General features: G+C 53.4%; 1 protein-coding gene across 2 annotated transcripts in view; it reads left to right on the top strand.

Moving 5' to 3' along the window:
* Positions 1 to 10,631, top strand: part of LOC118001902 (thrombospondin-2) — a 26,082-nt gene extending 15,451 nt beyond the window's left edge. For both annotated transcript variants that reach the window (XM_034992087.1, XM_034992086.1), the window contains exons 14-22: positions 1,166 to 1,273; positions 1,879 to 2,038; positions 2,708 to 2,826; positions 3,403 to 3,637; positions 4,725 to 4,952; positions 5,366 to 5,637; positions 6,171 to 6,268; positions 7,538 to 7,677; positions 8,623 to 10,631. In XM_034992087.1, coding sequence (XP_034847978.1) covers positions 1,166 to 1,273; positions 1,879 to 2,038; positions 2,708 to 2,826; positions 3,403 to 3,637; positions 4,725 to 4,952; positions 5,366 to 5,637; positions 6,171 to 6,268; positions 7,538 to 7,677; positions 8,623 to 8,630 — 1,368 coding nt within the window. In that variant the 3' untranslated portion in view covers positions 8,631 to 10,631. The remainder of the gene's footprint in view (positions 1 to 1,165; positions 1,274 to 1,878; positions 2,039 to 2,707; positions 2,827 to 3,402; positions 3,638 to 4,724; positions 4,953 to 5,365; positions 5,638 to 6,170; positions 6,269 to 7,537; positions 7,678 to 8,622) is intronic.
* Positions 10,632 to 25,192: the final 14,561 nt, after the last annotated feature.

Raw genomic sequence — 25,192 nt, 5'->3', positions numbered from 1 at the left:
CCCAGGGGCTGACCCTACAGGTGCTGACCCCGCAGGGGCTGACCCCCGGGGGCTGACCCCCAGGAGCTGACCCCCAGGGGCTGACCCAGCAGGTGCTGACCCTGCAGGTGCTGACCCCGCAGGTGCTGACCCCTGGGGGCTGACCCTGCAGGTGCTGACCCCCAGGAGCTCTCGCAGGGGCTGACCCTGCAGGTGCTGACCTCCAGGGGCTGACCCCACAGGTGCTGACCCCCAGGTGCTGACCCCCGGGGGCTGACCCTGCAGGTGCTGACCTCCAGGGGCTGACCCCGCAGCTGCTGACCCTGAGAGCCTCCCGCAGGTGCTGACCACCGGGGGCTGACCCCGCAGGTGCTGACCCAGCAGATGCTGACCCCCGGGGCCTGATCCTGCAGGTGTTCATCCTGCAGGTGCCTCCTGCCCCCCACCTATCCAGGCATTCCCATTTGGGGCCGTTGTGGCCGTTTGGACATAACTTATGGGTCTAAACAACTGGGAGCTCTGGGTGGTTCCAGCTGCATCCTCAGCTCCACATGGCTCCCTTTCTTGAGGTGGTGACTTGCTGGAGAGCGCTTGTGTTCCGTCACATTTGTGGGACTGGGGGGGTCTGGGTGTGATGGCACCGGGGAGCCCTTGGCTGGCTCCAGGCGTGGCCTGGGTGGGTCTGGTCTGCTTGGAGGCCACCCGGGGACTTCTGTGGTGCACAGGGGAACAGACCTGAAATGCAGCTCAGGTTTGAATTAGAGCATTGTTGGAGTCAAACAAAATGACTTCTCTAATTAGGTCAGTTATGCACATCTGTGAAGAGCTCACCGGGGAGATGATTTGGACTCTAGCCTCAGTTTCTGAGCGGGTGTCCACACCCGACTCCTGGCGCCTGTGGGCTGGGGAGGGCGCGTGAGTGCGGCTCTGTGAGCCGGGTCGCAGGGAGGAAGGGGCCCGCGGGCTCGGCCCTGCTCCAGGCTTCCCGAGCGGCGGACCCTCCCGCTCCTCGGGTTCCTGCTCTCGTGGGGCAGCTTCCCGGGGGTCCTGGGCGAAGGACGCAAGCTTCCCTGTCTGGCGGCAGTGGCAGCAGGACGGCGTCCCTGCTGAGGACGGCTCCCGACCCGGATGGCACCAGTGGTGCCCCCTGAGCGTTCTGTAACTCGTGTGCATCCTGTGCTCGCAGGACAACTGCCCACTGCTGCCTAATTCTGGGCAGGAAGACTTCGACAAGGATGGCACCGGGGACGCCTGTGACGAAGATGATGACAATGACGGTGTGGATGATGAGAAGGTGGGGCCCGCGGGGCCACTCTGGCCTCCGGGGCGGGCGGCCGGGGGGACAGCCCCGCCCCGGGCCCCATACACGTCTGTGGCCCACATTCCCCCCACGCGACGCCGCATGGCAGGGTGCGGGCTGTGGGCGACACGCGGTGACCAGCAGTGCGTCGGGCCGTGGGCGCTCTGCTGGGACAGCTGCAGTAGTCCAGCGTCTTGCTCTGCTCACAGGGCCGGCCCGCTCCTGTGGGGGCCGGGGAGGAGCGCGGCTGGCCCACCAGGCGGCATGCGCTTGCCTTTAACGCAACGCGTACTCACTAGCGCTCTCTGAGGAGGGTGTTGCTGGACGTGCGTGACGTCCCGTGCAGCCCAGTGGGACAGGCCACCGGTTCCTGATCACGGCCGCCCCCACCCGACCCCCGCGCCCCCGGCTGGGTCCTCATGCACCAGCGCACTCACGCTGCGATGTACCTGCTCTCACCACGAAGCACACGGCATGCCGTCCTTGTCACAGGGAGGCAGATGCGCTGGGCTGGCTGACGGGCTCCGTCTGGACGGCGTGACTTGCAGCCCAGCGCAGCTCCCACGCGCGTCCCGACTCCTTCCCTTGCGTTTCCGTAGGACAACTGTCAGCTTCTCTTCAACCCCCGCCAATTCGACTACGACAAGGATGAGGTTGGGGACCGCTGTGACAACTGCCCGTATGTGCACAACCCTGCGCAGATCGACACGGACAACAACGGCGAGGGGGACGCGTGCTCCGTGGACATCGACGGGGACGGTCAGTCCTGCTCCTGGCTGTAGACGCGGGTTCGCGACCGGGCATGGCATCGTCCTCCCGTGGGCGTGGTGTGAGCTGGCCGCACGTGCGGCAGGCGCGAGATTAAACGGTGCTTAGCTGTTCCCGCGGGAGCCCAACCTCACCCGACCCGTCCTTCTTGGGGCCCGCGGGGGGTCGCCCGCCTCAGGACCTCCCTTCATAGAGCTGCAGACGTGGCATCTTCCTTCTCGTGACCCAGGGCCCTAGTCCCACGCCCTGTGTCCTTCGCGCTTACCCCTGTCAGAGCCCCAAGAGTGCAGTCCCATCTCCTCACGAGATCGCACCTCTGAGACATGTCTGAAGGCAGCGCCTGCCTCCCTGTCCGAGGATATTCCCCCCATGCCCTTACTTCTAACAACTCATGAGTCGGCCGTGGCAAAGCTGCCCACAGGGTCCCCCAGGTCACGTTCCGCCCGAGAGGCTGGTGCCCTGGAAGGGGGCTCTAGTTTAAGCTCAGGGGATTTGAACTTTAATGGGGAGTCTGACATATGTTCTTCCACGAATCCGATAATATTTACACTTCACCATAATCTTAGGTCCTTTTGTGTGAAATAAAAGTTTGGCTGGAAGTTGCTTAGTGCAGTAGGAAAAGCCCTGTGCCTTTTCCGTTTTCCCCTGGAATACCCACAGATGTCTTCAATGAGCGGGACAACTGTCCCTACGTCTACAACACTGACCAGAGAGACACGGACGGGGACGGTGTGGGCGATCACTGTGACAACTGCCCCCTGGTGCACAATCCCGACCAGGTAACCGACCACGTGCTCGATTGGCTGTGTCCACGGGCAGAAGGGGGCCCGGGGACCTTATCAGCCGTAGATAGATGTGTCTTCGTGGCTTATCCGTTAGCTCTGCCAACGAGTGACAGCAGAGACTTTTCAGTAATTTTAATTGAAAACATTCTGAACTCAGCGCTTCACTCTCGTATCTCGGTGGCCGAGGGCCAAATGCGTGGGTGCCTTCGCCGCCCTTCCTGAAGAGACTGTGCCTCCTTCCACTTATCTTCCCGTTTCCCTGAAGCAGACATGGGAACGGGCTTCTCCAGGTTTGCCTTCGGAAGACACCGAACGAAATGCATCGCGGTCGTGCCTGGGATATCCCATCGCAGACGACGTCAGAAAGGCACTTGGTTCTGTGGCGTTCATTCTTTCTGGTCTTCTTTTTGTGACGTGAGCCTGTGGAGAGCAGTCGTGGAGGGTGGAGCGTCCCGAAGCCGCCCCTTGACGCCGACAGCCCTCCCCGGGGCTCAGCCGCTCACATGCACGAGGCGGCCCAGGCCTGCACCCTGGGTGAGCACTCAGCATGGGTCCTGCTCTGTCCCCCAGACCGACGTGGACAATGACCTCGTGGGAGACCAGTGTGACAACAACGAGGACATCGATGAGGATGGCCACCAGAACAATCAGGACAACTGCCCCTACATATCCAACGCCAACCAGGCCGACCACGACCACGATGGCCAGGGCGACGCCTGTGACTCGGACGATGACAATGATGGGGTCCCCGACGACAGGGACAACTGCCGGCTGGTGTCCAACCCGGGCCAGGAGGACTCAGATGGTAGGTGCCACGCGGGGAGCCCATGGCCCAAGTCTGGGGGGCAGGGGCCACAGCTACTGGCCGTCTCTGCAGAGAGGCGCCCGTTACAGACGGGATGAGGTGGGGACCTGGTGTCATGACAGTGAGGGTTGGGACTTAGTCTTTTGAGGGCAAAGCAAGCAAAAAAAGGTGGGTGTGAACTATCAGGAAAAGGGACTGGTTTTCCAGGCAGCTGACCCCACCCAGGGGGCCGCCACAGGATTGGGGCCCCAGGGAGGGTCTCCAGTAGATAATGAGGAGCAGGCCGTGCTCGGGGCTTCTGGGGGAGCGTGAGAAACTGGCGGCAGGTGCGTGTGGCCCTGCCTGGCCTCCAGGAGTGGAGACGGGGTGTGGGTCCCCCCCGAGCCACGCGGATGTCTTCAGCGGGACACAGGAAGCCTGTCTGGACCCACGGTGCTCCGCTCAGGCTGCCCTGTGGGACGTGTGGGGGGGAGGGGCCGGCTCGCCCAGAGCGCGCAGGGCTTTCCCGTGTCCTCATGCATGCGGGTGTGTGCGCCTGTGTCCCCCTTGGTGGACGCATGTTACTGGTTCCCAGAATGTGACAGGAAATTAGCTGAACTTGGTACCTTTTTCTCCTTCTGAAGCAGTCGGCTCCCAAACGAGCTAGTGTAGGAAGCCTCCATCGGCCTGGGGGTGGTCATGCTTACTGCACACGGGCCGCTGTGGGGGCCGCAGTCCCCCGCATGCAGCCGGTGGTCTGGGCCTGCCGCGCACCCCCACCCCTTCTACCACCTCACTGACAAGTCGATAGAAGCTTCCAGAAAAAAGAACCTCCCCAGGGCAAGTCATTTATAGAGTAAGAACTCTGCTTTAAATCCGAACATCTGGGGCAGGATGATGAAGAAAGGTCGTGATAGAAGTTCCGAAAACTACCAGAAAGCAAAGCTGCAAGTTCAGCTTGGCATTCTAGCTGACAGCCCCCAGGCCCCACGGACCAGTGTCGAGTGGGGACCCTCGGGGCATCCCAGCGAGCGTGTGAGGACGCTCCAGAAAGGCCGATGCCAAACCATCTACTGTTTCCTCGTTCTCCTGCTTGTCCTGGCGGCAGGGGACGGGCGTGGGGACGCTTGCAAGGACGACTTTGACAATGACAGCATCCCAGACATCGATGACGTGTGTCCCGAAAACAGTGCCATCAGCGAGACTGACTTCAGGAACTTCCAGATGGTCCACCTGGATCCCAAGGGCACCACTCAGATCGACCCCAACTGGGTCATTCGCCACCAAGGCAAGGAGCTGGTGCAGACGGCCAACTCGGACCCTGGCATTGCTGTTGGTGAGCCTTGGAGACCCGCGCCGTCCTCGGTTCCTGGGGACAAGGTGCCCAGGGAGCACGCGGGAGGCTCGTGGGGCGGATTAGGGGGGGTCTCTCGGGAGTCCCTGTCCTTCCACATCTGCCTAAACGGTCTCGACGAGGGACTGGGGAGTCACCCATTTGGAATTTCATGTCCGGTACGCCCTTTATTTTATGGATTTGGTCCATGAAATGTTCCATGATACAGTAAAGCTCAGCTAACACTGTATGTGGGGTCTGAACATATCAAATCCCACACTTGTCAGTCACGTCCGGGTCTCAGACCCCGAGGTGAACTGTAATATCTGCACCCACTGACCCCGGGCTAATCCCGGCCTTTCCCTGAAGGCCGTTTCCGACTGAATCCTACCACTGAATGTTTCTCTGGCACCCAGGTTTTGATGAATTTGGGTCTGTCGACTTCAGCGGCACGTTTTACGTGAACACCGACCGGGACGATGACTACGCCGGCTTCGTGTTCGGCTACCAGTCCAGCAGCCGCTTCTATGTGGTGATGTGGAAGCAGGTCACGCAGACCTACTGGGAGGACCAGCCCACCCGGGCCTACGGCTACTCTGGCGTGTCCCTCAAGGTGGTGAACTCCACCACGGGGACCGGCGAGCACCTGAGGAACGCCCTGTGGCATACTGGGAACACCGAGGGTCAGGTGAGGACGCCCAGGCAGCCGGGCGCCGGGCCCTTGGAGTTGGCCCGGCAGCCACCATGGGTTCTCAAGAGAGCAGGCTACGCTCCAACCAAAGATGCCCCCTCCGTGTTGTCATCAATTTTAACTCAAGTTACGCTGGTTTTAACCCTCTTTTATGGAGAATCTACCTGACTAAAGATGCCAGGCCTGGTGCTTTTATAAACGCAATTGATGATTCTCTCGTAGGTTAAACACATTTCTAGAGGTAGGGAGAACTGGGTTTTAAGGTTAGGTGTTTTGCTGAAGGCCCCGTGTTGGGGCAGCAGAGGATGGAGACTCTGAATCCGTGGCTCTTAGCTCGGGACCACACTGCTCCCTGTCAGTGGATTCGAGCCACACGAGGGATTTAGGCCTTGAAACCCATCCGTCAGGCTCAGGGCTGCCAGAGCCGCAGGGACGGATTGCAAAGTAACGTCTTTGTTTCCCATTCGGCGCTGCGAGGCGTGGTCAACACCCAGGCGCCAACTGGACTCAAGACGGATGTGTTTCCGCAGGTCCGTACGTTATGGCACGACCCCAAAAACATCGGCTGGAAAGACTACACTGCTTATAGGTGGCATCTGACCCACAGACCCAAGACGGGCTACATAAGGTGAGAGTAGCTTAGCGCCGGCTCCTTCCCCCAAGTGACTTCCCGCTGCAGGAGTCTTTCCATTGGGAGGCAAGTCTGAACATTAAAGACATATCAGCCAGTGGGAACTCTAAGTCATATGCTGTCCTCTGGTCTCTTCCGCTTCACGCTTTCTATCCTGCATCTTCTACTGCACATCACTTATTAAAAAAATCTACAGAAGAGGAGAAAATCAAACTTGTCTTATTCATGTAACTCGGAGGATGATGAGCATCTTTCCTCCTAATGAATGTTCTGGGCAAGGGACAGAAAGTACACATTATTTTTTAAAAGATTTTATTTATTTATCTGTTAGAGAGAGACAGTGAGAGAGGGAACACAGCAGGGGGAGTGGGAGAGGGAGAAGCAGGCTTCCAGCCGAGCAGGGAGCCCGATGTGGGACTCGATCCCAGGACCCTGGGATCGTGACCTGAGCCGAAGGCAGATGCTTAACCAACTGAGCCACACAGACGTCCCCAGAAAGTGCAAATTAACTGCATCTTTGCAAAATTAACATGTTCTTCATTCAGAGAACAGATTCATAGTTATTTCTGGTATGTGAATGGCTGAATTTAAAACACATCTTCAAATAAAACTTTCACAGATATCAAGCTAACAGTATTTTGCTCTTTTGGCATGGCAGCTTTTGTAATTGATTTTGATGAAAATAAATGTGAATGATTTAAAATTTTTTTTTTTTTTTGCAAAGTTAAGCTTGGCTAGAAAGGGCAGGGCTGGGTTGGATTCTTCACGGAGGCCAGGACTGTGTGTCTGCAGCGTGAACGAGCAGACCAGGGCAGGGAAAGCACAGACGCGCTGTCTGGGCGTGGACTTTCCTCGCCCACGTGCCGCCCTCCTGTCGGGGGGGGCGGGGGCTTAGCGCACGTAGTCCTGCTTCGGGCACTAGGGTTGAGCCCGTCCTTGTCACCAGGCAGTCCCAGCCTAGGGGGCCGGTGCAGGTGAGTGCGTGGCTTCGACACCATGTGCAGGCCACGGGGAGGGTGGCCCGGGTGGTGGGGACCTGGTGCCCAGGCAGAGGGGCTTGGAAATGATCCTCCCTCCGCCGGGTGGCTGTCTGGCTCTCGGAGCTCGGGACCAAGAGCTCTCTGACTGTGGCTGAGGGGCCAGTTGCAGCGAGTGGGGGGTCGTGGACCCGTGACCTGTTGCTGCTGGCTGGCTATGTGAAGAGAGAGCTGACCTCCCACCCCCGGCATTCACGCCCTCTTTCTTTCTCCTGCGCTCTGTTTTCAGAGTCTTAGTGCATGAAGGAAAGCAGGTCATGGCGGACTCAGGACCAGTCTACGACCAAACCTACGCTGGCGGGCGGCTGGGTCTGTTTGTCTTCTCTCAAGAAATGGTCTATTTCTCCGACCTCAAATATGAATGCAGAGGTGGGTGAGAACACCATTGTGTGGGCGGCACAGAGAATGGGGAAGGGACATGCATTTTAACTTTCCTTTTATAAACACAGCACATTAGGGCAATAAGCAACTGTTTTGTTTGGTCAGCTTTTTTGTTTGTTTGTTTCATTATCTGTTTGTTTTAAATTGAATGTGAATTCCTTTGGTAGAACAAACACTTTCCAATTATTCACAGGCTCTGCCTATTCACATTGTGCTCTATCCTTTAGCTGTGTACATTTTGTATACCTTCTGGACCTCTAATGGCATTTTAGATTGTTACCTTTGCTAAAAAAAGGGAAAGAAGGAGGGGAGGAAGGGAGGAAAGGAGGAAGGAAGGATGGAAGGATGGAAGGAAGGAATGGAGGAAGGAAGGGAGGAAGGAAGAAAGGAAGGAATGGAGGATGGAAGGGAGGAAGGAAGGAAGGAAGGAAGGAATGGAGGATGGAAGGGAGGAAGGAAGGAAGGAAGAAGGAGGAGGGAGGGGAGGGAGGAAAGAAGCAAGCAGGAAGGGGGATCTCTGCAGTTATCTCTCGAGGAATGTATTTGAATCACAATATTGCAGACCTGGAAGGCTGCTCCCCATACCTTCATAAGTGCGTGAAAATAACCCCTCCTACTCATAAGGTCAGTGAGGCTCCGAGGTACCTCTCAACAATCACACACTGAAAATTACACATAAAGCGAGAAAGGGAACATGAGAACGTTGCTTCTGGTGATGTGTTTTTTTTTTCCGTCGGTTGGGTTGTCTTTCAAGACATGACACGTTCCCTTCCTTCTTTCCATGCATGCATCCAACCATTCATCCACCCGTCCATATTGTGGATTTTTAAAAACTTAAGATGATGTTTTAGGTTACAGGCAGAACAAAATAAAAGAAAACGAAACCCATGGTCCAGCCGTCCTAATTCCGCTCGTTGTGTTTTCTTTTTGTAGACGTCTAAGCAAGACTTGCTGTACTTCCAGACATGAACTGTAGATGCTGTTACCTAGACCCCACCGTGTGCTGGTGCTTCAGCTTCTCTGTCTTTAGCAGCAGCTCCTGTCCTTGATCTTGACGTCGAGGGTCGTTCACCATCATCGACCCCGAGCCCAAGCGCCTTCAGAGGATCAGTGTTGGTGGACATCCAGCCCGCTACAAGAAGGCAGCCTGATGACGCGCGAGGCTTTCTGTGCAGTGACACTTGAGCATGGCATTACGTCGTTTCTTTCTTGTTTGTTTAAAAAGAATGACGTTTGCATAAAATGTAATTACTTATTGTATTTATGTGTATATGGAGTTGAAGGGAATATTGTGCGCAAGCCATTGTCATAAATTAAGCAGGAAAAATATTGCTCCGCGATGTTCAGTGCTCGAAGCCATTTCCGTTCCTGGGTTAGAGCTGCTCTGCGGTAGCCGGTGGTCCCGTTCGGTCGACCCCGAGACGGGGCCGCTGGAGTATGAAGTGCCGTGGGGGCAGAGAGGGCAGGAGACCGGTCGCACGCGTGGGGAGCCAGCCCTCTAATCGGCACACTAGCACTAATGACGAGAACAAACGGAAGCCCCTCCCCGCACGCCCCTGCCCCCCGCGGAAGCCCACGTGCTTGGCAGAGGTGCAGCTGTGCCTGAGAGGGGCCCGCCTGCAAAGCGGGGCTAGCGTGGGTCCCGATGTGGGCCCAGCAAAGCCTCCTGTAGGGCGGCTGACCACTCCCACCCACAGGCTGGAGGGAACGCCGCTGCTGTCCCCTGATTTTGCCTTCTCATCGCCGGCTTCCTGCTCGAGCTGCCTTGCCGATCTCTGCTACCGGAGAGCGGACCAGCAGACGGACACATCCACAAACGCGCCTAACATCTACTGCTTATTCTAGGCTTCGAAACGATGCCAAAGTGGCTTTTACCTAATCTGGCAGCACTTTCCACCAAGGCTCCAGTTAAAACTGTTTTGCTAATATTTATTAAATGACTAGATGCAGCTTCATTCACCAGTAACTTATTTTAAATATGTCAAGTTACACATGTCGCACAATTACTCGGAATAAACATATAATGCATATATGATAATATAAAGGTACAGTTACAACAAAATACCTTCCTGTCAAGATACAAGCTTTATAGCAATATGTTGTCATGATAAAGCATGCTGAAAATGGAGGGGAACAGGTCAGTGAGAGTGAAGAGTTCGTAATGGAACCTTAACGGATACTGTTGTCCGCAGCTGTAAGTCGGTCTTCTTTCCCGTTGCCTGTCTGCTGTACGTAGGATTTAAGACTTGGAATGCTGAAGGAAAATCAGCATAAGCCTTGCCAGACACACCCATTAAGCAGTCATACAACAATAGACACAAGTTTGTGTGTGTTTGTTTCCTGCCTTAAATTGCATGATCTTCCTACAGGAAATATTAATCTCGCTCCGCATAAGGGGTTTAAGAAGAGAAGTTTGTCTTGACGGAGGCGGGCAAATCTTTCTCCCCTTTCTGTCGATGGCGATCTCATGTCTATGTAAAGTACAGAGGATCCATAACTTTTGTCTTAACTTGCACATTTCATTCGATAAAGTTATGTTTGTTGCTTCCTTCGAGGGTGATTTTTTGTTTTGCTGCACTTTTCTGTAGAACCGCGTCCCCAGGACAGCAGGGTGTGGGAGACCGGACTAAATGTAACGGTCGTGGAGACCACGGAGGTTTCTGTGTTGGCGTCCCTTAGCCAAGCAGCACAGTTCTGTGGGATGATGATGTGAATATTTAGAATGTACCATAGTTTTTTTGGTAAATTATTTATGTTTTTTTGAACAAACTTCTCTTCCAGATTGATGAAACTTCATTTGTTCTGCCAAAGACTGTAAATATTTATTTATTTGTTCACATGGTCAACATTTCACCGCTGAAACCCTGCATTTAGCTAGAGCCTCATTTTTATACTTTAAGGATTAATAACAGGAAATAAATTGTACAAAGGTTTTCTATAAATGAATCTCTCTCCCTTTTTTAAAAAGAAGTAGCAGGGTTTCTCTTGGGGGGAAGGGAGACAAACCCCAATAGGGGAGCATTGAGCTCGTTTGGTTGCAGGTCGTCCTGCTGCCTTTCATGTGGTGAAGGTGTAGGTTTGGGGTCCTCGTGGAGAAAACAGCTCCGTTTAGGGCCGACCTCCTGGGTTCCGTCGGCCACCAGAGCTGAGCGTGACGTGGTCATCAGGCGCCCCTTCCTCCTGCGGCTCCTCCAGCAAGCACGGGAGAAGAGGCGCACAGTGGGTTTTGGCTAGCGTGACTGAGGTGAATCAGGGGCACGTTACCACACGGGAGACCCCCCACCGATGCAGCTGTATTTCTCTGAGCTGTCCCCAATCCAAACAGAGACAGAGGAGTGCACATCAAATCCGCACACACACACGCCGCGCCCCGTAGCAGGAGGTGTGGGGTTTCCGAGCATTATGGTTGAGTCAAACAGAGGGGGAAAGACGGGGCAACACGCACGTTGGAGCAAGAAGGTGCAGGACAGGCCGTCTGGGGAGACGGGACGGGACGAAGCCCTGCTTTGATCTGGGGGGTGAAATGGCGACATAAATGTGGAGGGAGAGACCGGGTCTCTGTACACCAAGCAGGAAGCCTTTGAACAATATAGAAAGAAATCAACGAGGAAAGTGATTTTGGTTGTAGGTGATGTTGGAGGGAGCTTAATGCACATTTTACTCGAGAAATAAAAGCGACACGTTTTGTACTGATGCTTAGGAGGCAGGCATGAGGCTGAGATATGTTTCTCCACACGTTAATTTTTTTGTGATTTATGGTAGAAGTCTGTGACGGGCTGGGGGCTCCCTGCCCGTGGTCCCTGGGGCCGGCCCCTCCAGGACTGACTGTGTCTGTGACTGACAGGAATGAGGCATTGCTGGAACGGGACACGTTCCCCAGGCGCAGTGAGCGCTAAGAGCTGGGCACACCGCGAGCACACCCCTGCCGCGGGCCGCCAGTTGATGAGGTAGTCGACATCCTGATTCCCAAGGATCCGGAATGGGCTCCATAATCACCAGGGGGAGTCGGTTCTGGGACAGAGTCCCGGCCCTGAACCATCACCGGCCGCTCCCACCGTGGGTTTAGTGGGGGTCCCTCCCCAGGATTCCTGTGGGTTGTGACATCTCAGGCAGGTTTTGCTCAGTTAGTCTGAGTTCCACAAAGTCGAGTTTTGGCCCTGGTAGCAGGATGGGACCGGGGCCTGCAGAGAAACCCATACCACCGCGGCCCTGGCCCAGTGGCCGACCGTGAAGCAGAAACCCAGTATCTGCCGAGCAGGTTCTGGGAAGGCCGGGGAAACACCCTCCAACCGATCGGACTGGGCCACAGCCTGGAATCCCAGTCGGGGAGGGAAGAACCTGGACTTCTGGGGAAGGCCGAGCCTGGCCGAGCCTCTTCCCAGCGTAGGGACGCAGGGGGCGGGGAGGCAGTGAGGTCCGGGCTGCGTTCAGCCAGTGTCAGCACAGCGAGGGGAAGCCGGTGGGCACTCCTGCCAAGAAGTCTGGGCCCTGAGCTGCCAAGTGTCAGCCCACAGCCCCCGGCTGACCCTCACTGTCCTTGCACTACGTGGGCGGCCCGGCCCTGGGCGCTCAGGGGGCCTGGTAGCTGCAGGCCGGCCTCACGGCCCAGCTTCCTCTCACGTCTCCTGACACGAGACCGCCTGAAAACTCTTACCACTTTTCAGACGTTGCTTTCTCCAAGGAACGGCTGTTTCACCCCAAACACACCAAATGCATTGTGAGAAGTGACATTTTGACACCCCAGTCCAGCAGACACCCTGGGCACACACCTCGGCGCCTGGAGCAGTTAGGTCAAGTGCCCGCGTGTGGGTGGACGCGGGACAGTCAGTGTTGGGACCAGCTGCCCAGGAGGAGTGAGGAGGAGGACGGCTCCCCCCAGCCCCAGCCGTGTCTGCCCGCCGGTCCCCACGGCCCCCGGGACACACTGGGACTCAGCCTTCCCTCTGCCCCGGCGAGTTTTCTCTCTGCCGTAACTTTATGTTAAAAGGACAGCCTGACTGCAAGTTAACTGTGAGCATCCAAAGGGTTTTGAAAAAAAAAAAAAATTGAGTAAAAAGAAAAATTGTTCACATGAAAAAACTTGGTTACACTTTATTTTCTATGGTATTTATTTACCTTCAGATTGTTGTTTATTATTTATATAAATTAGTTTTGTTGTTCCGTGGATTTATTTTTCTATTTGTGAAAATTGCTTAGTTATTCTGGGTTGGGACAGAATGCATGTAATCTTTCCCACTTAAAAATGGAATTATTGTTCTTTTTAATATGGTTTCAGGAACAAAATACATGGCTAAACAAGACATACATTAAATATGTTACTATATGTTTAATGTGGAATATTTAAAGCCATGTATTTAAGGTTGTACTTAATATTATGCAGCCACTTCACACCACCTCATGAAGACACAGCCTCTCCGTCACGGATGATCTCCTCAGAAGTCGCTACCCTGCAGATAAGAATCACTGCATTCAGGAAGAGAGTTTCAGCTACTCTGGAAGGTGGAGGCAGGAGATTCACATCAGGAGGATTCCATCAGATTCTGGAGTTTCTTTCTGTGTTTGGGGAGACTCCCGCACAAGGGAACAAGGAAGCATGCTCCAGCGGCCTATCCTGGCACCTAGACAGCTGACCGAGTTTGGGCTGTGGCATGTCATTTGTTAAAGGATACGATACCTGCCATCCTGAAATCTATTGCTAGAATGCCACGATATCTCATTTAAAGGACTTCTTAAATAATTGCTTTTGTTTTAGATTCCCAGGATCTTTCTTTTCTAGTGGTATATTTTTCAGAGATTAAAAAAGTGGGAGTACACCTTAAATTTTTATTTATTTGAGAGAAAGAGACAGAGCATGAGCGGGGGCGGGGGGGCGGCAGAGGGAGAAGCAGGCTCCCCACTGAGCAGGGAGCCCGATGGGGGACTCGATCCCAGGACCCCGGGATCATGACCTGAGCCGAAGGCAGTTGCTTAACGACTGAGCCACCCAGGCACTCCTATGATATTTATTGTTTAATTAAAAGATCAGTTGCTGTGGAAAACAGTATGGCGGTTCTTTAAAAAGTTAAACACAGAGTTACCATGTGACCCCACAAGTCCACTCCTAGACACACACCCCAACGACCTAGAAACAGAAACTCAGACAAATACTTATCCCCAGGGGACCCCTGCTCAACAGGGAGCCTGCTTCTCCCTCTCCCAATGACCCTCCCCTCTGCTCGTGCTTTGTCTCTCTCTCTCTCAAATAAATACATAAAATCTTTAAAAAAATACTTGTTTTTCCCAGCACCATTTATTGAAGAGACTGTCTTTTTTCCATTGCATATTTGTTGCTGCTTTGTCGAAGATTATTTGACCAGAGAGTTAAGGGTCCATATCTGGGTTCTCTATTCTGTTCCATTGGTCTGTATGTCTGTTTTTGTGCCAGGACCATGCTGTCTTGGTGATCACTGCTTTGTAATATAGCTTGAAATCAGGCAACGTGATGCCCCCAACTTTGTTTTTCTTTTCAACATTTCCTTGGTGATTCAGGGTCTTTTCTGATTCCATACAAATTTTAGGATTGTTTGTTCCAGCACTTTGAAAAAAGTCATTGGAATTTTGAACGGGATGATGTTGATGTTCACAGCAGCAATGTCCGCAATAGCCAAACTGTGGAAAGAGCCGAGATGCCCTTCAACGGATGAATGGATAAAGAAGATGTGGTCCATATATACAATGAAATATTACTCAGCCATCAAAAGAGATGAATACCCAACTTTTACATCAACATGGATGGGACTGGAGGAGATTATGCTAAGTGAAATAAGTCAAGCAGAGAAAGTCAATTATCACATGGTTTCACTTATTTGTGGAACATTAGGAATAGCATGGAGGACATTAGGGGAAGGAAGGGAAAAAAGGGGAGAAATTGAAGGGGGAAATGAACCATGAGAGGCTATGAACTCTGAGAAACAAACTGAGGGTTATTAGAGGGGGGTGGGGGATGGGTTAGCCTGGTGATGGGTATTAAAGAGGACACGTTCTGCATGGAGCACTGGGTGTTACACGAAAACAATGAATCGTGGATCACTACATCAAAACTAATGATGTACTGTATGGTGATTAACATAACATAATAAAATTAAAAAAAAAAAAACCTGTCCCCAAATGTTCTTAACACATTATCCACAACAGTGAGAAGGTGGAAACGGTTTAAACTTCCTGCAGCAGATGAATAGGTAGACAAAATGAGGCTTATCCGCATAGTGGAGTATCATTCAGCCATAATAGGAGGAAGTGCAGAAAGAAGCCAGCTACAGGTTACATATTGTATGATTCCATTTATCTGAAGTTTCCAGAGCAGCTAAGAAGAGACAGAGCACACAGGTGGTCTCTGGGGGCCACGGGATGATTGCTCAGTGGGCACAGAAGTTTCTTTTGGGGTGATCACATGATTTGGAACTAGACAGAAAGGATGGTTTTACCACGTCGTGAATGCATGAAACCCCACCAGGTTGTACCCGTTAAAATAGCTAATTTTATGTTTCCATGAACTTCACCTTGATGAGAAAAAGGACCGTGAGGAACACAGGTCTGTGGTACCTGCTCTGTGAACGAGCCACTCCAACTGATTTCAGGACGTTTGCTTTGTGAACATGCAGGTTTCTGGTGAACAGGGACAGGTCAGCACGGGGCCGTGAGGACGCCCCCAACCCTTCACCCTTCTCTTGTGGTTCTGCTTTTTCTCTCTGGCCCTTATTCCTGCCAGGCCTCCTCTTTCCCTTTAAACTTGGTGGGATCCTGACCTGGGAGGAAAGAAAACAGGCTGAGAGGTGAGAACAGACCCAGGAGTCGGTGTCTGTGACCTGACTTCAGACCTTGACTTACATCCTCGGAGCCTCGCTCTTCCTGCCGGGAGATGGAACAGTCGTATCCACCCCGAGCTTCCCTGAGAGAAAGTGAGGTGAGGTGTGTCGGGCTCAGAGTGACTCGGGGTGACCCCTGCTCGTCCCTGTGGGTGCAGGCAAGCTGGGGTGTCCGGGAGGTGGATCCAGAGAGTGAGGCGGTCACAGAGGTTTAACTCTGCTTCAGGAGAGACCGCTCGGCAGACGCGGTATTTGGAGAAGCCGCTGTGACCTCACCTGCTGAGCCTCCGCGGCCTGGCCTCCACCCCATGCAGCCCTGTCTCTTCCGCAGAAGCCGGCCGTGTGACGCGAGCCACGGGTCTCGCTCAGACAGAGACCCTGGACCCCTCGAAGCCGCCACGAAGAATGAGGAGCACGTGCACCTGGGCGCTTCTCTGACCACCAGTCTTTCCTTGTTTCTCAAAGACCTCCTTGATCTTGAAGGGTCGAAAACTCCTACACTGGGCAGTTTGTTCAGACGCCGTGGGAGAGCACGCATGTGGGTGCGTGTGCACACGTGTTTCCTGAGTGAAGGCTGGGACAGACACTGTGCACGCATCACACTGTTTTCTAAGCAGCTTGTGTTTCCTGTTGGTTTCCGTCCTCCCCGTGAGGAAACAGAGGCTCGGGACAGCGAGCGGCTTCTCTGAGGCCCGGCCGCCGGATGGAGAGTGGGGCGCCCGAGCTTTCTTGTGAGGAACTCCATCTTTTTGAGAGTCTGGATTTGGGGTTGCTGCTGCCTTCTGATGGATTCCATCAGAGCAGAAGGGGGTGTTAACTGCCTGACTGGACTTTGGGGTTGGCGGTCCTGCGGGCGGGGGCCTTCCGAGTCGTCAGCAGGGCTCCGTCACTCACGGGAGCGAGTCCGGGAGTGCATCCAGCCTGTGGGCGATGGGTCTTTCTCACCCGGAGCCCGAGCCTGTCTACACAGCTACAAGAGTGTGGCTGAACTCAACAGTCAAGGGGACTATTGGGTTAAACGAATAAGTGATTGTTGCAGACGACTGTGGGTCCGGGAGCCTGTGACGCAGTTGTGTGGACCCTGAACTCAGCTGGGGCTTGAGTAAGTCCTTCAGGCCTTGTGCACGTCGGGCTGGCCATGTAGGAATCGAGGGGCCCGTCCCAACACCCTCAGCGTGTGGTTTGAACCTTCAGAGACCTGTGGAGGTAAGGCTCTGAGCGGAGGCGCCCGCCGACAGTAGGCAGCCCCTGGAAAGCCATGACCATTGTTATTTGCATGGAAGTTACTAGACTCAGCCTGGAAGACATCTGGACATTTTGAGTGTCGTGTCTCATGTTGGGCAGGCACGTGGTTCTGCAGCCCTGTGGGCTCAGCCATGAACCGGCTGGCTGTGTGTCTCTGGGACAGTGACTCAACTATCCTGAGCTTGTTTCCCCATCTATTATACAGCAGAGGTAACACATTCCTTACGGGGTTACTGTGAGAATTAAAGGATATTAAAAGCAGTAGCAATGACTGAAACTGGACTTGAGGTGATTTGGAGAAGGTAGAAGATGAGAACGAGAGGGAGCCTGCGGGCAGGAGAGAGGCGTGCACACTGCAGGTGGAGGACAGGGGCTCTGGGAGCCACGGGAGATTCTGGAGGAAGAGCAGCTGGGCTAACAAAGCTCCTGAGGACAGAGCTGGCGTGGGGAGCCTGAGCTGGGCTCAGGGAACTTGGAAATGCTCCCTGCAGAGGTTCTGCAGGAAGGATGGGGGCCCGGGCGGGCGAGCTCACCTGGTCCTTCTGCTCCTCCTAACCCCACAGGAAGGCCATCAGCTGCACAGAGAGCTTGGGATTTGGGCCTGACCTGGAAGATCCTGAGCGGGTGAGGATGCATCCACAGAAGGGGTCCTGAAGCAAAGATGCCCGTAGCAAGGAGTGAGCCTTCACCTTTTTCTTGACGCTCACATTACTGTCTGTCTTATGAGAAAAAGTACAAGCTCCCATTAAAAATACTTAGGACAAAATTCCTAAAGGAACTGAAAGCATGTGAGGGGGGTCTGGATGAAAGCTCTCCAGCCCTCGCGCTGTGACAGGTGACTTGACGCAGGTGTGCACCTGCTGGGCACCACTCGCGGGTGGAAGGACGGGCTGCATCAGCAGGCTTCTATAAGGGAACCTCTTTCCAAGAAGAACTTCCGTTAGGTCTCGGCAGGAACAAAAGGAGGCCGAGGAAGCCTGGAGAGGAAAGTGGAGCACATTGAGGACTCAGCCGGGCTCAAGGTTCCTCCCCGCATCTTAGAGTAGGGTGACGTGATACCACCCGCCCTGGCCAGACCCGGGCAGGTGTGAGAAATGGGAGCAAGCCGGGGGCACCCTGTGTGTGGGAGGACGAAGCTGGGAGCAGCGAGCCTGGGATGGGTGAGGCCCCGGCACAGAGGGCAACCTCCCCAAGCAGCAACCGCCGAAGGAGACGCAGAAGCATCTCAGAAACACCCAAAACCTAATCAAAACGTCCTGGGTGTAACCTTCCAGAGGAATGCATTTGTAAAAGCTTCAGTGTGTTCCTCTGTAGGTCGATTTGCTAAGAGACGATTGTGCTGTTGGAAAAAGGATGGTGAGCCATGGACCCCAGACAAAGGGGTGGCGGGGAGGGAGGGCCGGCCGCAGGGCCAGCCAGCGGGCTTCCCAGGAAGCATGCGGACGCCCAGACGGCTCCATCCTCAGAGGACCGGGCAGTCATGCTGCGATGCTTACCAGAGTTTGGTGGTTACAGCTTTTATGATAACAAAAGATTAGTTTCCTTGGGTTGATTCTCTAATAACCAAGGAAAGTTTGTAATTGGGCTTTGTCTTAGCTCGGTTCCCTTAAAGCAGAGCACGGCCACGGGTGTGGGATTAGGTCATTTAGTTTGGAGGTGGTTCTGGGAAGCTGGACCAGGAGCTGGGAAGGGAGAGGATTAATACACACACCCAGAGTGTGAATCGCTGTGCACAACCCAGCGCAGGTCTCCCCAGGCTGTTGGAGGAACCAGAGGGTCCCTGTGAAAGAAAGGGATCTGGCGTTTGTCCTCCCCTAGCCCCGGGGCTCCCCCTGCCCCTCGGCCCGAGCTGCACTCACTGTGGGCTGAGCAGGAGGAAGGGGCTGCAAGGGGCTCAGCGCCAGAGCCTGTCTCTTTGCACGAGGCCGGAGGGACGGAGGTGCCATGGGGGCGGCAGCCCCCGCAGAGCAGGTGTTCCTGCGGTGGAGACAGCTCTGCCCCTGAAGGTCCGTCCCGGGCAGGACAGGGCACACGTCTGGGCACTGACATCCTGGCAGAGCAGCCGTCCCCCCCGCACTCAGGCCTTCACCCAGAGCCTGCCCGCGGCACGACCTCCAGGGCATGCTCAGCCCTGACGGCGTGCCCTCGGGTCCAAGCTGGGTTTCTGCTGCGTTCATCCCAAAGGCAGGCATCCCACGGGCCCAGCTTAGAGGTCACCATTTTGAGTTCAAAACAGCACTTTGCGCTGTGTGCTGGGACTCCTGAGGCAGAGCCTGTGTCTGGGAGATTCCTGCTCCTGGAGGGGCCCCCGTCTCTTGTTGTGGGGTGCTGGCAGCAGAGGACGAGGGCAGGCTGGTGCAGGAAGGGGCACCATGCCGTTTTTGTCTTCCTTCCCCATCTCATGCCGAACCCCGACCTGAACCCCTGTGTGGGCACGGCTGCCTTTGTAGCATCAGGATATGAGGTTTTGTTTCAACAGATCTGACTAATGCAAAGAGTTCAGGACCTTTGAAAGCTGAGTGGGACTCGGCTCGGGGCCTGGGGCTGGAGTCCCGTTGCTGTGGCCACCGTCCCCTCGGCAGGTCCCGTCTGTCCTGCGGCAGCGTCTGTCCAGCTTCACCTGAGCCCTCGGATCCCCGAGGCGATGAGGCAGAGCGGAGGAGGCCAGTCACCCCGGCATCAGGGGTGGGGATGCGAGTGGCCCTGAGCTGGTAGCAGCTTCCCTGCGGGTCTGAAGGAGCAGAAAATGGGCGGGGACCTCTCGGATTCAGAGGGTGGGACCGAGGGTCCGGTCACGGGGTCAGGTTTGTGGAGATGGAGCGTGAGGACGAGGGAGAGCCTGGGCCCACGGGAGCAAGCGTGCTGAGGCGGAGGAGGGCCACGCGAGGCGCTCGCAGACACGCTGTCCCCAAGCAGGGACGCAGGCCCTCAGTCCTACCTGCCCGTGGGAGAGGGCATCCTCGTGCAGCGTCTTCCCGACCTAGTGAGGGGGCCGGAAGGCAGAGCAGGTTCCAGGCGGGTCTCTGGCCAAGTGAGAGGATGATGCTGGAGGTTGGAGGAGGCATGGGGTCTCTGTGAGTTCTCTGCCTGCTCTTCTGCCGCCCTCCCCACCCTCCTGTTGCTCGTCACGCTCAGTGGCAAGGTGATGAAAGAGAAATTGCTACCAAAATATATTCTGGATGCGGTAAAATTAAACTTAAAATACCATGCAGTTATAAAAAGGAAAACTAGAAATTTGATACCTGATTACTCACTTGGTTTTAATAACAAATGAGCTCGTCCAGGAAGACAGAGTGATCCTTTCTGCAAATGGGCGCCTCAGTGGAGGCACCGAAAGGCCGTGTATGATCTTAAAGCAAAATGTGAAGGAATCAGGATCCCTAGTCTTGATCCTGTGACTCTTGGGATATTATTTTACCTGTGTGTGAACACAAGTTTCCTTTTGTGGAAGCAGGCGCTGCTTTGTAACAGGAAGCATAAGCTTTGGACACGAACTCCAGGCCTGTCATTTCTGAGCTTGCCGGACACCCAGTTGTCTCATCGGTAGAATGGGGACCCTGCAGGTGCACAGAGACTCTCCGAGCGTCTCATGGGGCCCCCAGGGTCTCAGTACATTGCTTTCCCTCCCCGTCGCTGAGTTCCTTGGAGCACAACCGGAATTCACATTGTCGGCGGCCTCCTGTGGTTCAGAGACCCCCACCTGTCTTTCTTCCACCAGGATTTGGAAGTTTTAAGTCCTGTTCTTTCTTTGTGTGTGTGTTTGTTTGTTTTCCTGTTTGAGACCCACTTCAGTTATTACAGACACTGTTTGGAGTTGATTTCGTGTTTGGTTTCCCCTGGTAGTTTAATAAAATACAAGTTTTATGTATTTTAATAACACTAAATTACGGGGCATTAATCTCATCATGGTGTTTCATATATCTTCTATTTTTATTTTTATTTTTTTAAGATTCTATTTATTTATTTGACAGAGAGAGACACAGCGAGAGAGGGAACATAAGCAGGGGGAGTGGGAGAGGGAGAAGCAGGCTTCCCGCCGAGCAGGGAGCCCGATGTGGGGCTCGATCCCAGGACCCTGGGATCATGACCTGAGCCGAAGGCAGACGCTTAACGACTGAGCCACCCAGGCACCCCTATCTTCTTATTTTTAAACTGAAGAAATCTTAGTCAAGAAAAGCTCAAAACCCAGAAATAGCTATTACATTACTTGCCAAAACATGACTTGAAAAACATTTCTTTAAAAAAAAAATCAGCAAGTCATTTGTGGCTCCCTTAATGGCTAAGGAGAATACATCTAGCTTTTACTTTATCATGAAATGGAAAGCTTCAACATTTACCTTAAATAAGTAATATGAATTTCGTCAAACACCAAGATCCCACGTTTCCCAGAAAAGAGCAATTGTGATGACCCAAGGCAGGAAGAACCCAGACTCCTGGGGCTGATTGATTCTGGCCGCACACAAAGCTCTGCACACACATACCCAGACACTTGCCTCTTCTGGGTCTGCTGATGTGGGAGAGAGCCGACCCGTCGGGGCTGGGCCAGCAGACGTGCGTGCCTGTGGTCAGCGTTGGTGCAGACGCGGGGCCGGAGGGACTGGCCGGGGCCAGGGCTTGCCCAACTCCCCAGAAACGCATGTGGCTGCGCTCCAGGCTTGTGGAGCGGGGCGGGGGGTGACTCAGGGTTCCACGTCCAGCTTGCCCCGAGGAAGGCTTACTGCCTGTGTGTGAGCCTGGGGGACACAGAATTAGGAAGGTAAGCAGGTCCAGCAGAGGAGAAGCAACCACACGCGGTCTTGGAAAACCTTTGGGTCTCAAGTCATAAAGGGACATGGTTATCCATTCACTCCTCCATCCAGCAGTGGCCTGGGAACCTGGGTCTTTGTGGGTCTTACACTCTTTGGACCAGAGAGAAGAGAACCTAGCGGAGCGGACCTGTTCATGTGAGTAGATCCCAACAGTCGGCACTACAGGGAAAAGCCGTGGGATGATGCTGTGGCTGGCCTCGGGTGGCTGGCCTCGGATGCGTGTCCTGCAAGCCTGCTGCTGTGAATGGTGGACCCGGTCATGCCTCGGTGTTTGTCCATGGCAACCACAGGAAAGTCTCCATGCTGGATAGATATTAAATGCATATTTTGATCTTAGGTAGAAATTTGGCTCCTGATACACAGAAAACAAACAGTCCACTGATTGTACCTTACAAGTGGTTGCACTTTGCAGTTCATTGAGTATTTCACTGTCACGTTGTGTGATTGCCAAACAGACCTGGCGCCGTGCTCTCCTCAGCCTAGACATGGCTGCAGGCCTGTGTCTGATCCGGTCTCCCTCTGCCCCGCATCCAATCAGGCTTCCCCAGAGGCCAACGCACTGGCTCCGTGTTGAGAGCTTGCCCCTCCCTGAATGCCATCCCACTGTCCCAACACCTGTCACTCCACCTGTAACCCCCCGGACCCGGGGGCCTTCCATCCTGCTCCTGGGGACCCGGGACCAGACCCCAGCTGCTCACTACCTGCAGGTGGAGATGGCACATCAGGATGACAGAAGCTTCCGGACGATTTCCTTCACTTCACAGCTGGGACCTTGAACGGAAGAGGACATGAGGAGCTTCTGTCCAGCTGCAGCATCCCCCACCCGATGTTTGTCCCACAACAGCAAGTGTATGATGAAAGTCCTTTTGATAATGAAGTAGACAAACATAAGTACACAACATAAAATAAAGCAAATATTAAACAAAACCTGATTTCTTCATGATCAAGACTTCTCCTTGGACCCATGTGTTTTTTCATATATATATATATATATATATATATATATATATATATGTATATCACATTGTCTAAATATGAGCCAGTTCTCTTTATGTTATCACATTAAGCTGTATTTATCATTATTTTCCTTTTTTTTTTTTAAAAAAAGATTTTATTTATTTTTTTGACAGGGAGAAACACAGCGAGAGAGGGAACACAAGCAGGGGGAGTGGGAGAGGGAGAAGCAGGCTCCCCGCTGAGCAGGGACCCGATGCGGGGCTCGATACCAGGACCCTGGGATCATGACCTGAGCCGAAGGCAGACGCTTAACGACTGAGCCACCCAGGTGCCCCTCATCATTATTTTCCTGAAAACAAACTAAATTTTAGGCAGCAAAACAATTTTTTCTACTTATGATTCCAAACATGCTGTGCTTTGTTTCAAATAACTATAGATTTAATGCCATATATAGAAGTTTCTACAAGTCATTTGAGACTTAAGTAAATTTGGTTTTCCTTTCAAACATATGCTTTGGAATAGAGGACGGCGTCTTGATAAACTATCTGTAAGCTAACATATTTTCTGGATGTGTGTGCAATATTTACAGATATAAATTGTTTCCTCACCCACTCCAAAAGCACACAAATGCACACATTTACACACACACCAGCTTTCAGACTGTGGCCATGTGGAAGTAGGAAAGGGTGTCTTCACATCTCAGGAGAGTGTCTCTACCCACATGGGTAAGTGGCAAAAGGGAAATGAGTCTGGCATTTCTGAGGGTGCAGAATTGCCGAACTATACATGGAAAGGGATTATATTTTCTAGCTGTTGAAAGTAAGAACCAAAAAACTCAACAGGTTCTTCGGTCCCTAGGTGTGTTTCCAAAGTTGACCAAGGACCTGGGGCATAGCCCAGAGAAGAGTTCTCCTGGGGGCTGGGTTATTATGCACAAAACTTTTTGTCTAGAATTAATGTGACTGCCAATATTTGGATTTTGAAAACTTGAAAAATACCTTCTTCATTTCCTCTCTGATTTCTTGTATAGCTAAATTATACACAGTGACAGAGTTGCAAGATTGCAGAACGAAGTTGGAACATCGTACCAAAGAAGTCAGTGTGCAAAAATAACATCACATTGCTACGTATTTGCGTTCATGTGCCATGTTTTCTTACTGCTGTGGTGATAAGAAACCAATAATTCCAGATTTCATTGGCAGGAAAAGCGATGCATGTGATCTGTCCATCCATACCACCTACCATTTTGCTGACAGACTGGAGCACAAAGGTTATCAGTACAATGGTTCTATCAGTCATGGGCCCACCGAGATGGGCTTATGGTTTCTACAGGCAAAGCATGTGCTGTAATTTCAAATGCAACGGGATGTTTACTACACTGCATTGAAAGGATCTGTCGTGAATCTCTCCTTCACTAGATAGAAGTTCATCAGGAACAGGGACCTATTTCACGTATTAGTGTGTGGACAGAGGTCAGAAGTGAAAACTGCCCCAGTTACCGTGAGAAAGCAGGTTTGGCTGTAAAGTGCCGTGTGTTCCAGGGGGTGTGCAGGGGAGAGTCGGGCCTTCCCAGCCTGCTGTGAATAGAATACCCTTCCAGCAGAAGCTCTGAAAGGCTGTCACCATGGCATGTGGGCCAGTGTTTTCCATAAAGCACGAGGGAAGACTAAACCTCTTGGCTTTTTACTCAGATCATTAGATGCATGATGGAAATCACTGATGCTGAAATGCAGACTCTGTACATACAAGTGTTTTTTCCTGGTTATGAAGCCCCAAACATCCCTGAGAGATGAGCAGGTGGGGAAGAGGAGGCCGGGAGAGAGAGCATGAACGTATCACCTAGGCTTGGCTGCCCTTGGGCCCTCTGTGCCTCGGGCTGGAGGCAGGCCCGTGGGGTATGCACGCCTGTCCTTCGGGGGCTGTGCTCAGGAAGCTTCTCTGAGAAGCGGGAGGAGCTCCCAGGGGCTGCTGTGCTCGGCATGCTTACGGACGTGGGCTTGAGCCGAACACATGGTCTCAAGCTTCCCCGGCACCTGCTCGGGCAGAATTTGGGCACAAAGAGTGAAATATTTTGGCAGTCAGCTCCGCTCAATGCTATGTCACCAATGACAGTCTGATGCAGACACGTGTTGGAATAAGGAGGCATCAAGGGGTAGCGACAAGTTTACCAAATCCCATAGATTTTGCCTCTGAAGGCAGAGATGTCTGGCTTGAATGCAGAGTCTGAAGGGTCTCTGCCATATTCACACCCACCCTCAGAGGCTGGGGGAACCCAGAGACGCCCTGGTCAGGGAAGGCCAGGCACTGTCCAACCAGCACCATGCACGCAGACGCCCCGACGTCAGCCCTCACTTCTGGAACGCCTGTAAACCCTCCCGCACGGCAGTGGGTCATGTAACACAATCTGCTGAGCAAGAAAGCTGTAAAAACCAGAGCAATAAAACGGAATGAGCTCCGTCAGCAGTCAACAAGCTGCGGAATGGTCTATCACGCTCAGCGGCCGCCCGCTCTTCGCCGGAACACGCGGTGACCGCTCGCAGGCAGCGCAGGTCTGAGAGGTTCTGAACCCGCTCCACAGGTCACGGGCCGCTGGTAATCTGGTCTTGTCCATGCCTCCTTGTCCTCAGTGGTAAAAACGGAGCGTCTGCC

Source organism: Mirounga leonina, unplaced genomic scaffold (assembly GCF_011800145.1).
Source record: "Mirounga leonina isolate KUSES-001 unplaced genomic scaffold, KU_Mleo_1.0 Mir_55, whole genome shotgun sequence".
In the NCBI taxonomy this organism is placed as follows: domain Eukaryota; kingdom Metazoa; phylum Chordata; class Mammalia; order Carnivora; family Phocidae; genus Mirounga; species Mirounga leonina.
The sequence above is the reverse complement of the archived record's forward strand: the minus strand, read 5'-3'. Positions and strand labels throughout refer to the sequence as shown.